Genomic DNA, 13,590 nt, shown 5'->3' on the forward strand with positions numbered 1-13,590 from the left:
AATAAATAATAATGTAAGGATTCTGGATCAGCACCATGATGGTACTAACTAAACAGTATTCTGAAGAAGGTCTAAAACGTCACTGTGTGTGCGTGCATGTGTGTGTTTTATTTAGATGGATTTTTAAAAAAAAATATTACTCATGATATAACATTGTCCAGACATGCCTGGTAAGGACATGAGGAGGAAACAGTAGGCGCTGTGTGAGGCTACTAAAGGCAGGGCTATAACATTTTTCTGTCATCATTTTATTTTAGATTAAGTGCAAGAGTTGTTAGGTGTGGATAATTAGATTATAGTTTATTGCAATAGCAAGTTGTGCCTTGTTGTCAGAAAGACAGCAAGTGGAGAGTGATATATGAAATGATGGGATGGAAGGAAGAAGAGAAGCAAAGAGTGATTCACAGGCAGAGCCTAAATTATTTCTCACAGTTTTTTGTTGCCTTATGGTTCCAAGCGCTGTCACCAATCTTTGCATTTTGTTATTATCTCATGACACTTGTTTAATCAGCTACCATCTCTCCTATGGACTTTTTAATGTCTACAGTCTCAGATCAACACAGCCCTGCCCTTCCCATATTAGATTCTTGATGAATGTGTGTTGTTGTTATTCAGCCTGGTTCAATGTGCCCCTTTTTAACTTTGAGCACCCGCCCCTTTAAACCTCTCTGCACGGCCCTGGTGTGTACACCTGAGACTGCCACCTGTCTGTCTGTCCTGCACTCTCTCTCTGTTTCTTTCTCTCTGATTGTGGAATAAAAGTATGAACATGTGTTTATAAGTTACACTTGTGTTTGAATCCTGCAGCTTATCACACATTTGATGTCCATGTGTGACGACTGCAAGTGTCCAGAGTGAGGACAGACTGAGGGACCCACTGCTGCACATCATCTGTGAGGCTTTGCACCCCTGATGATCCACCAGGACAAACTCAGCAGTGTGTGAGGAAGAGGAGGAGGAAGAGCCAGCAGCAGCTGACAGATGGAGAGAATAGACAGACTGTTCCCTGTTTGTGAAGGACTGCTAGGAAAGTTTAACATAACTGTCTGTGCTGAATCAGTCTTATTAGGTAATGTTCAAATAATGTTATCATCCCTGTGTTTTCAGTGTGGGAGAAAGTACTCAGGGCCTTCAAGTTACACACTATGAAAGGCAGCAACAAGTTTAATGTTCAGAAACCTAAAGTATGTATCAGCAGCAGAATGGAGCTAAAAATAAATGTTTGTTTCAGTTCTATGAAGCTTTGAGTATTTTGGATTAGTAGCACTGCTGTGTTTGTTGCATCATATTGCTGTAACTGTTTATATGCTTTATATATTCTGAGCTAAGTTGATCTATAGTGTTACATCATATTCTATAAGGATGTTATGTGTTTGTAGACTTTCTGCCCAGTTTGACCCATTTAGCAGAAGTCAGCCTGTTTAAGGCTCTGATGTCTATTCTGTGTGACTTACAGCAGTTATGACATGGTCTGATTTTCTCACCCAATAAAGGAATATTTCATATATCAGTCTACTCTTCATTCTATCAGAAACAGTTATCACAGCTCGTACATTTCCTTTTTACACATATATGTAAGCATTGAGCCAAATTTAGTAATGCCAACATATTAAAAGAACAATATTTGTTTCTTATATATAATACATCTGTATACACACTGTCACGGGCAAGCAAGTTAAACAGGGCTCTGTTTAGTTGCCGAATCACACCACAGTCCACAACGGGGAGGTCTCCTGCTGAGTTGATGATGGGCCGGAAGTTGAGGTGTACTCTTGATCTCATACACTCTGACTTGAAACAGAAAGTGACAGCAAAACAAGATAGCCAAAGACTGTATCATGATAGACATGCCAAGGAGTGCACGTTTGTCATTGGAGACACAGTATATACCAGAAACTATGGCAGAGGACCCAAACGGATACCAGGACTTATACAGGAGATGACGGGGCCTGTTTCCTACTTGGTGATGCTGGGCAATGGGACAGTGGTGAGGCGTCACGTAGATCAGCTGTTTGCCTGCCTGGAGCCGTACCTGTCAGCAGGAATGCCTGAAGGCCAACTGGGCGAGCCTCTAAAAGCAGCACCCATCATCAGCGCTGAGGCAGGAGACAATGATGAGAGGAACATGGAGGTGCAAGTTACACCAGTGATGAAGCCACACATGGAAAATAGTGATTCACAGGAGTCGCCAGCCACTGGGTTACGGCGATCGCAAAGAAACAAGAGACCTCCTGAGCATCTGAGAGACTTTGTGCCGTGATTGACAATAATAAGAAGGAGATTATGGTGAACTGTTATAGTTTAACCTAAGACTGTTGGACTAAAGGTTCATTATTACGGAGTGAAATTTCAGTAAAGGCTGGGGACTGGGTTGTTGCATTTTAATAAAGGGGAATTTTTTATTTATGGGTATTTTATGTAGTGATTAAAACTACAGAGTAGTTTCAGTTTAATGGGGGAGGAATGTTATGTTGTAGCTGCATGTTCCCTGCCACATGCTGCGTATGTTGTGATTGACATGGTCAAGTTTTTGTGAGTGGACCGTTTTTGTCCTTCAGTCCTCCCTAAAGGCCGTGTAGTCATCTGGTTTTATTTCCTCGTTGGATGTCCTTTCACCCAGCCAGGTTTCACAGAAACACAATATGAGGCAATCCTGAATGTCCCTCAGTGTGGAAATCCGATCGTGGAGCTCACCCATTTCACTTTTGTGAACAGTATGACCCTGGAAGGTTAGTCTTCCTTTGCTAACCAAGCGCTGGAGCTTCCATTCAGCTCCTCCCCGTCTGGCTCGCCTCTCCTTTGGCCTGTTCCTAGGAGGGCTCCCTGTCGGGGGCCGGCCTAGCATTGAGTCAGCATAATCTGCTACCTCAGGGTAGGATTCCAGTAGGATTCCAGTACCACATGAAAGCTCCTGTCGGGCATCATAGTGGTTAAGATGAACAGGCACATGGCTCAATACATGAGCGGAAACAGAAAGGAATTGGCAGCAATACCAGAGTAGTGCAATACCAGCTACTGGTAGCCGAGCAGTCGCCCAAGACTGCAAGATTAGGTTGACCAACTTGTGCATTGCCTGGATTGATTACAAGAAGGCCTATGACTCGATGCCCCACATATGGATCCTGGAATAACTAGAATTGTACAAGATCAACAGTGCCCTAAGAGCCTTCATTAGGAACTCAATGGGAATGGGGCCTACAACACTAGAGGCCAACTTCAATCCCCTAACACAGGTTGCCATCAAGTGTGGGATCTGCCAAGGAGACGAACTGGATCTACAGCAAGGACATCGGAATGTCATTCGGACTGGAGAAGTGTAGTCAGATGATAACAAAGACAGGGAAGGTAGTCAGAACTGAGGGGATCAAACTACCAGAAGGCAACATTGCAGACATCAAGGACAGCTACAAGTACATGGGAAACCCACAGGCAAACGGGGACCCTGAAGAGGCTGCTAGGACAGCTGCAACCACCAAGTACCTGCAGAGGGACAGGCAAGTCCTGAGAAGTCAGCTGAACAGTAAGAACAAGATCTGGGCTATCAAAACCCATGCCCTGCCCATGATCAGGTACCCTGCTGGGATAATAAGCTGGCCAAAGGAAGAAATAGAAGCCACTGACATCAAGAGGGGGAAGCTCCTGACCAGGCATGGATAGGTTTCACCAATCCAGCACCCTGAAGCTGTATGCTAAGTGGAAGGAAGGAGGCCAGGGACTAGTGAATGTCAGTACCACAGTTCAGGATGAGACAGTGAACACCCACGAGTACATCAGAAGATGGCAATGACCAACCGTGTGCTCAGTGAATACCACAGGCAGCAGAAACCCAAAAAGAGGAGCAAGAGGAGGAACCGTCATGGAAGGACAGGACCCTGCATGGTATGTACCACCGGCAGATAGAGGAAGTAGCTGACATCCAGAAAGCCTACCAGCGGCTGAACAAACCTGGACTGAAAGACAGAACAGAGGCACTAATCATGGCAGCACAGGAACAAGCTCTGAGCACAAAAAACCATTGAGGCTGGGCTCTACCACACCAGGCAAGGCCCAGGTGCAGGTTGTGTAAAGATGACTCTGAGACAATCCAGCATATAACAGCAGGGTGCAAGATGCTAGCAGGCAGGGCACACATGGAAACGCCATAACCAAGTGGCTGTCATAGTTTACAGAAACATCTGTGCCAAGTATGGCCTGGAAGTCCTGAGGTCAAAATGGGACACGCCACCTAGGGTGGTTGAGAAAGACCGAGCTAAGATCCTGTGGGACTTCCAGATACTGACAGACAAAATGGTGATGACTAACCAACTGGACATAGTAGTGGTGGACACTGAGAGGAAGATGGCTGAGATATAGACGTTGCGATACCGAATGACAGCAAAATCAGGAAAAAGGAACAGGAGAAGCTGGAGAAGTACCAAGGGTTCAGAGCAGGGGCGTTTTTAGCCCATTTTGGGGGTGCTGAAGATAGGGGTGCTTCAGCACCCCCAAAATGAATCAAAGCACCCCAAAGGTTTCTTATTGTTTTTGGACAATATTTGCTGTTTGTGTGACACACTACTAAAAATATAAAAAAATATAAAAAACATACAGTACTTGGTTGAGACGTAATAGTTTAACAACAAAAGTATAGATATCCGCCCCCCCCCCAAAAAAGTTTTTTTTTCAGCCAGCCTTCTCTGGCTCTAGCGCCCTGTCTGCAAGAGCTATGGTGGCTGAGACGCAGCGGAGCAGAGGTGTGAGTGCCTGGCTTAAAATAGGACATGTTAGCTGAATTTAACCTTCAGTTACTCTTTATATAGTTAGGTAGGAGTCAGACCATGTTTCTTTTTAGCTGAAAAACATTACACCAGGTAACCTGCAGTGTTGAAAATGTGTTATGTTTGCTACCCTACCCTACAATCCGTCCTACTCTGTAGTAAAATCAGCGACATTTGACCGTCCTGTTTCTCCCACTGAAATTTATATAGCCTATTTAAAATCAAAAACTTAAAATTGTCCGCAGCCTACTGTGTTACCACTGTACTGTTTGAAATGGAATGAGAGAAGCTGGTTATTTTGTCATATGTGCCAACATTAAACCTAAGGTACTAACTAGCCAACTGACTGGATGCCCATTAACCTTATAACCAGGGCTGCACATAAGTGGTCCGCAGGTGCGCATTCGCTGTCAAAATAAGACCCTAGCGCGTATTCCTGGAAATTCCAAGAAATTCAGAGAATACGTGCTTCTTTTGCGGTGGAGGAACACCAAAGTAATTGCTTACGGAGCTTGCTTCTTCGACATCTTTAAGAATTCTGAACAAATGTCTGTCCTCCTCCAGAACATCTTATATATGCAAACGTGCATTCCAACTTATCTGGTGCGCGTCTTTTATTTTGACAGCGAATGCGCACCTGCAGACCACTTATGTGCAGCCCTGCTTATAACTCCTGTTGTGTGTGTGTGTGTGTTTGTTTATTTTTGTGTACAGAGGGACAGCCAGGTTCATAATGGATATAAGGAAGTTTTTTCAAAAAAGGAGCCACATTCAGGTAAAAGTGTAAAATCAAATGATCCGTCAATCAAGAATAATGTTGGATTAGTGTTTCAATATTTATATCTTTTATTAGATGTACATGTGGTTTGGTTATTTGCCTTTCAGTTGAAAGTACACTGAGAGAGGACTTTTTTATTAGTGATCTTAATAGTATCGTTTTTCATATTAATGTAATTTTTTCATCTAATTGAATACAATCTATTTGTGTATGATTGTCAGTCCAAAGAGGGAGAGAGGAAAGAGGGGAACGTGAGAAGAAAGTACAAGGTCAGGAAGAACCAGGTAAGAAAACAGACAGGGAACAGTGACAGGCAAAACAGAAACTGTTAAACTGGCAAAGAAAAACAAACAAACAACAATCTGGAAGTTGTGTTCTCCCTATATTAAAGCTGCTATACAGAATCTGCAAAACAAACTGGGTTGAAAACTTTTTTGACCCTCTTTAACAACATTCCAACATAACATTATCATTGATTGGGGAGATTAAAATTAATGATATATTTTTATGTGGTTCAGCCACAACTCTACTAAAAGGGCAACTTTTAGAGGGTGGTCTCGTAGGGTGTCTTGCATTGAAATCTGCTGCAATGACCCGGTTACTGTGTTCACTAGATATCAACACAATTTCGATCCACTCCTCACGTGTTAACCTCTTTGAATGGCTGTGAACAAAGAGAAACTTGTAAATAACTCATGAAAGAATAAAGTTACGTTGAAACCAAGCACACCATTGTTTTTCTTGTGACATTACCAATAAGTTTGATGTGTCACATTGCCCTCTTCCTATTGAAAAAACCAAAGTTGTATCCAAGATGGCCGACTTCTACATGGCCACCATGGTCACCACCCATCTTCAGGAGTTTGCCCCCTCACATATACTAATGTGCCACAAACAGGACTTTAATATCACCAACCATTCCCATTTTATTACGGTGTATCCATATAAAGGTGGATTTGGACCCAAGAACCAAGATGGCGCCGCGTATGGATGCCCTGGTGCTTCAGTGCGTTACTTTTGTTTTGTTTTTGTGCATTTCTTCTGTGTCTGGGCACTCCTCTGGATACTCTTACACCAGAGAAGAGCTCCTTAACTACAGGACCACAACGCCTGTGGATTTATTTCCAATATTTGTCGCATCTGCGGCAGATTTACTGCAGACTCTGACCAGGAGAGCGAGACGCCGAAGGAGAGGAAAGCGAGCCGGCGCACTCGTGCGTTTGAGGAGACGCGGACTGCGAACGGCTCTTCCTGGGATCTTCCTTTCTAATGTACGCTCACTCGGGAATAAGATTGACGAACTGGCCCTGATGAGAAGCATGAACAGAGACCTTGCCTCCTCCTGTGTCTTATGTTTTACGGAGACGTGGCTCTGTGAGGACATCCCGGACAGCGCGCTAAAGCTGGAGGGCTTCCATCTGCTGCGCGCGGACCGGCAGGCCGCTCTCTCCGGTAAGACCAAAGGTGGAGGTGTCTGCTTCTACATCAATAGTGGCTGGTGCACAGATGTGACAGTGATTGCTCAGCACTGCTCTTCCTCTCTGGAATATCTTTTTATCCACTGCAAACCGTTTTATTCTCCGCGGGAGTTTGCTTCATTCATCCTGGCCGCTGTTTACATCCCGCCAGACGCGGATGCGCAGGCAGCTCAGGGCGCACTCGCGGAGCAGATTCTCCACACGGAGCGGACATACCGGGACTCTCTCATCATTGCTCTTGGGGACTTTAACAAAGCCAATCTGAGCCATGAGCTTCCCAAATACAAGCAGTATATTAAATGCCCGACCAGAGAGGAGAGGACATTAGACCACTGTTACAGCACGATCAGCGGGGCCTATCGCGCGGTGCCGCGCGCTTCACTCGGACTTTCTGACCACGCCATGATCCACCTGATCCCCGCGTACAGACAGAGGCTGAAGCTCTCCAAACCTGTCGTGAGGACAAAAAAACTGTGGAGCAACGAGGCTGTGGAGAAGCTTCGCACGTGTTTGGAGACCACAGACTGGGACACAATGAAGGCTGCTTCTAACAGCTTGGACGAGTTTACGGACACTGTCACCTCCTATATCCACTTCTGTGAGGACAGCATTGTGCCATCACGCACCAGGGTGAGTTATAACAATGACAAACCCTGGTTTACTCCTAAACTCAAAAAGCTGTGGCTGGAAAAGAGAAAGGCGTTCAGAAGCGGAGACAGGGACTGCTACAGAGAGGCCAAGTACAGGTTCACTAAAGAAGTGGACGTTGCTAAACATCAGCACTCTGAGAAGATGCAGCAGCAGATCTCAGAGAATGACTCGGCCTCTGTGTGGAAAGGTTTTAGGAATATCACCAACTACAAGCCTAAAACCCCCCACTCCACTGACGACTTGCTCTTAGCCAACACCCTAAACGACTTCTACTGCCGTTTTGACGAGCCATCAGGCAGCCTTCACACCTCCAACGGCCCCAACAATAGAGACACTTTGGACACTAATTCCCCCACCTCTCCCCCCTCCATAGAGCCATCACCACCTTCAAACCGTTCACCTACAACACCCCACTCCTCACCCCACACAAAAGAGGATTTCACACCACCTCCTCCCACCACAACTCTTCATATTCATGAAGCAGATGTGAGGAAGCAGTTTAAGAACCTGAATGCTCGGAAAGCTCCCGGCCCAGACGGCGTGTCTCCTGCCACCCTCAGACACTGTGCAAACGAGCTGGCCCCAGTGTTTTCTGGCATTTTCAACTCTTCACTGCAGGCATGTCATGTGCCTGCCTGCTTCAAGTCCTCTACCATAATCCCTGTCCCCAAGAAACCTAGGATCACTGGACTAAATGACTACAGACCCGTGGCTCTGACATCTGTGGTCATGAAGTCATTTGAGCGCCTAGTTCTCTCCCATCTCAAGACCCTCACGGCCCCCCTCCTGGATCCCCTACAGTTTGCATATAGAGCCAACAGGTCTGTAGACGACGCCATCAACATGGCCCTACACTTCATCCTTCAGCATCTGGACTCCCCAGGAACCTACGCCAGGATCCTGTTTGTGGACTTCAGCTCTGCCTTCAACACCATCCTTCCAGACCATCTCCGAGGCAAGCTTTCCCAGATGAATGTGCCTGATCCCATCTGCCGGTGGATCACTGACTTCCTGACGGACAGGAAGCAGCATGTGAGGCTGGGAAAGAATGTCTCGGACTCCCGGACCATCAGCACCGGCTCCCCTCAGGGCTGTGTTCTTTCTCCTCTGCTCTTCTCCCTGTACACCAACTGCTGCACCTCCACCCACCAGTCTGTCAAGCTAATCAAGTTTGCAGATGACACCACCGTTATTGGGCTCATCTCGGACGGGGATGAGTCTGCCTACAGGAGGGAGGTTGAACGTCTGGTGTCCTGGTGCAGCCACAACAACCTGGTGCTGAATGCCCAGAAGACAGTGGAGATTATTGTGGACTTCAGGAAGCACACAGCCCCACTCCCCCCCATCATCCTGACTGACACCCCCATCACCTCTGTGGACTCATTCCGCTTCCTGGGTACCACCATCACCCAGGACCTGAAGTGGGAGCCCACCATCACCTCCGTCATCAAGAAAGCCCAGCAGAGGATGTACTTCCTGAGGCAGCTGAAGAAATTCAACCTGCCAACACGGACGATGATGCAGTTCTACACTGCTATCATCGAGTCCATCCTCACCTCCTCCATCACCGTGTGGTACGCTGGAGCCACTATCAGGGACAAACAGAGACTGCAGCGTGTTGTGCGCTCTGCTGAGAAGGTGATTGGCTGCAGGCTCCCTTCCCTGCAGGACCTGTACACCTCCAGGACATTGCGGCGTGCAGCTCGGATCTCAGCTGACCCTTCTCACCCTGGTCACAGTCTGTTTGACCTGCTCCCCTCAGGCAGGAGGCTCCGGTCCATTCGCACCAGAACCTCTCGCCATAAGAACAGTTTCTTCCCCTCTGCTGTTGGACACATGAACAATAACCATATGACTGTCCCCGCCACTATCACATGACCCTACGCTGTGTCACTGCATCATTCCATGTTTGGCACTGATCACCACCTGCACTAATGTATATATCTTTCTACGTAGCACTCTTAATTCTTATTCTCATGTATATATCTCATGTATATCTCATGCACATATCTTTCTGCGTAGCACTTTTAATTCTTATTCTTATTTTTATATCTTTATGACACTATGTTTGCACTGAAGCACCGCAGCAATTTCCTAATGTTGTAAACCTGCTCAACATTTGGCAATAAACCCCTTTCTGATTCTGATTCTGATTCTGATTCTAAATGGCCCACCCTGTAGATCAAGTGTCACAGCCTGGCTCAGTGGAAGGACAGATCAGGAGGCCACACATGATATATATTTTTTTCAAAAGTTAAACATAGTAAAACTAAAATAACCATAAAGATCGATGAATTCAGTAGTGTATGTAGTGTCTGACTCTCTCCAGGCTCCCCAAATGAGGAAGCACCGAGAGACCTCACAGTGTCACACAAGCTAGTCAGTAATTTATAAGTAATTTATTCATCAGCACCTGCAATGATCAAATAATGTTTGTGATGCTGAAAAGTAGCATTCTGCATAATGTGCATGTTTACTTACTCAGTACAGCTTATGCATTATTAAGCTATTTAAGCAGGGTTACTGTATAACTTTTTACTGAATAAAATACTTCATTTTAATGTTTTTCCCAATTTAAAATGAAATTATGCAAAGATAAACTCCTGTGTAGCAGTGAGCTGTAAAAGTCATGACCATTGTTTGTATATTTGTATCCCCCCAACGAAAAGGGAAAAGAAGGGGTAAAGGGGAAAAAAGGAAAAAGAGGGAAAAAGGGAAATCAGGTTGTGCCATCAGTTATTTTCCACCACTTGGAGGAACCTGTGTGTGTGTACAAAGCGAGAGAGGGAGAGCGAGCGAGAGCGGGTGGGCGGGCTCTGGCGCAGCTCCATCCCACCTCGAAAATACCAACCAGGTGCTGCAGCTTCTTCCTCCTCTGCTGCCCGCTGGCCTCCCACATGCTTTTGGACGTGAGTCGCTTCAACGCTGCTTTGACGGAAGCCTGCGGCAGTGAGCAGCTGCTATGTGCTTCCACTGATTGACACACCGCCGTGGTGGATTCCGCTCGGACGGACGGACAATAGGCAGCCCGGTGCAGCAGCAGCTTCTCGTTCTTAGCCGGGGAGCTTTTCCAGCATTCCTGTCCGGGAATTCTGAACTCACCGCGGCTCCAGATGGCCGGACACGGCTGGGAAGACTGGTTCGAGAGGGAAGAATTTATCGGACAAATCAGCGATATCCGAGTGCAGAACCTGCAAGGTAGGAACATCTCCGTTACTGTAGTTTGAGTCCACAGAACAGTGCGGATGGCCTGGCCATGCATGCACCAGCACAGTGCCCAGGAACTCAGTTGCGTAGAAGATCGTTTTATTCTGATGTGGGGAACTTTTCTTTTGTTGTATTTGGCTGCTTTCACTTGCAGCACGAAGGTTCTAAACTTTCCAAACGGAGCTCACAAACGCTTTGTTCCACACTGTGCGCCCAGGAGCCTCACAGACTCAGTGACCCGGTGATCTGCTGTGTGGAGGCTTTTATTTACTGAAGTGCACTTTCAGTGTACTCGACGTATGCGGTCCCTGATAGGTATACTCTTTTCAAGACTAGTACACTTAATTAGTTATTTTATTGTTGGCCTACTTATTTGAATTATTTGTCTATTATTTGAATCCAACATAGAATCACTGAAGTGGTCACAAAACCTCTCTCTCTCTCTCTCTCTCTCTCTCTCTCTCTCTCTCTCTCTCTCTCTCTCTCTCTCTCTCTCTCTCCCTCCCTCTGTGTGTGTGTGTGTGTGTGTGTGTGTGTGTGTGTGTGTGTGTGTGTTCGTTCATTTTCTAAAACCATCCAATCCCAGTAGTTGATTAGACCAGGTTCACTTCCAGAGAAAAAATAACTTCCACTAAATCAGAGTGCACTAGTGTGGACACTTGTATGTCATCACTGGGTAAAGTACTGCTGTTGCTGTCTGAATGACTTTTGTATTGGCCTATAATGCTCGTGCAGAAATGTGGGGAGGCATCCGGATATGAACCTGCAGCTCAGGTTGAGGCGTCCTGACTTCCTCAGTATGTATTAGAGCCAGCTTTTCAAGCAAACATCTATGTGTTCTTGTCTAATAAGTTATAACACTTCTTTAATTGGAGTGTGCTTAAAAGCCAGTGTTAAAATGTGAGTTGTCTTAAGATTGTTTTTCATGTCACACATAAAGCAAAAAAGTAACATAACAGTTTTCATAATTTCCCTAAATACTCCTCAGAGAAAGCAATCTTGTGGTTTTTTTTATTATAAGAAGGGGGGCATGAATGTGTGAGCTAACATGTTGTGGATTGATTCTTACAGACAGCTCTTCTGCCTGTGTAGGTGCATTACATTCTATTTTTCACTCCTGTGGGTGTAAGAATGGCTCTCTCTGCCTCTTCTCCAGAAGCAGAGCACATGTGAAAAAGCAAAGCCTGCTGTGGATTTTAAGTAATTTAACACCACTGTTGAACAGTGAAAACATCCTTAGATGTTTAATTCCACTGGAGTCACTGAAAATCTCTTATTTAGCTGCCAATTGACCTGAATAAGAGCCAAACATGTTAAATGAAACCAGGTTATGCAACATGATCAGAAAGGTGTGTTTTGTTATTGTGACACACACATCTATGTTCGGTCATTCTCAACCACCTGCGGCGTTTCCCATTTTGACCTCGGGACTTCCAGACCATACTCTGTATGGATGTTTCTGTACACTATGCAGGCCACTTGGTTATGGCGTTCCATGTATGCCCTGCCTGCTAGCATCTTGCACCCTGCTGTTATGTGCTGGATTGTCTCTGGGGCATCTTTACACAGCCTGCACCTGGGCCTTACCTGGTGTTGTAGACCCCAGCCTCTATTGATCTTGTACTTGGAGCTTGTTCTTGTGCTGCTATGATTAGTGCCTAGGTCTTTCAGTTCAGGTTTGTTCAGCCACTGGTAGGATTTCTGGATATCAGCCACTTCCTCTATCTGCCGGTGGTACATACCGTTCAGGGGCCTGTTCCTCCTCTTCTTTCTCTGGTTTCTGCTGCCTGAGGTATTTACTCAGGTATACTCAGGTTTTTGTAAGGAAAGAAAACAGACACAGAATATTATTGCACAGCATACTAGCAAATCCACCAAGAAATCATGAAAGAAAAAGAAAATGAAGGCACAGGTATGAATCTTACTGGAATGTTGTGAGAGGATTCAAAATGATTTAATCATGTGCATCATGGTTTGGTACAATCTAGACTCAAAGCGACGGAGGGAGTGTAGTCATGTGTCCGGCTCATAAACCCAAGCCCTGCTGTCTCTACGGGAGCATGTGCTCTAATGAGAAGCCCGCACATTCTCAGCCATTCATTCCTATATGGTTTTAAACAACGCTTTTCCCATGAACATGGACATGTCAATTCCACCTTCTTAAAATGAGCCAGTTTCACGCTTTTGTCCCTCTTCTCTGCACAAAAGCTCGATGAGCAGCTATCACTTTAAAACAATGGCCTGGAGGTTGTTACATAACACAAAATGAGAGGGAGAACGAGAGAGAGCAGCTCTCTGTGCATAACAATATTGAACGTTCCCACACATCCCACACAGCTTTCTGTCCTACCTCACTGGGATGTAGGTTTCTTTCTGAGTACAGTTAACATTGCTGGTTTGCATTCAAGTAACACATTAGTAAAGAATTACTTTCTGCTAGTTTATACCATAAACATGGGATGATTCTAAACTTGATTATGATGTGCTGAATCCTTGTGAAAAATTCATTTGCTATGAGTGTGATTTCATTTAAATGTACAGGACTGTCTACAGAGCTGTATTCACATTCCTTTACATTTATCCCACGATGACCAGAGTTTATTTTTCAGGTTGTTTACACTCATATCATGGGTCAGAACACTTCTAATCTTTGCACAGTTGTCACAAATGTTCCTTTTTGATAACAGTACGAGTCCCACTATATGTTCTCTATTTGACC

The 13,590-nt window shown here is 45.4% G+C and overlaps 1 protein-coding gene across 3 annotated transcripts in view; it reads left to right on the forward strand.

Moving 5' to 3' along the window:
- Positions 1–10,491: 10,491 nt before the first annotated feature.
- The window catches only part of clmna (calmin a), a 40,878-nt gene continuing 37,779 nt past the window's right edge, over positions 10,492–13,590 (forward strand). For 2 of the 3 annotated variants that reach the window (XM_040049134.1, XM_040049135.1), the window contains exon 1: positions 10,492–10,862. In XM_040049134.1, the coding sequence (XP_039905068.1) occupies positions 10,778–10,862 (85 nt within the window). In that variant the 5' untranslated portion in view covers positions 10,492–10,777. The remainder of the gene's footprint in view (positions 10,863–13,590) is intronic. The other variant, XM_040049133.1, reaches the window with a different exon arrangement.

The sequence above is a fragment of the Simochromis diagramma genome, unplaced genomic scaffold (assembly GCF_900408965.1).
Source record: "Simochromis diagramma unplaced genomic scaffold, fSimDia1.1 OVJJ01000426.1, whole genome shotgun sequence".
NCBI classification, from domain to species: Eukaryota; Metazoa; Chordata; class Actinopteri; order Cichliformes; family Cichlidae; genus Simochromis; species Simochromis diagramma.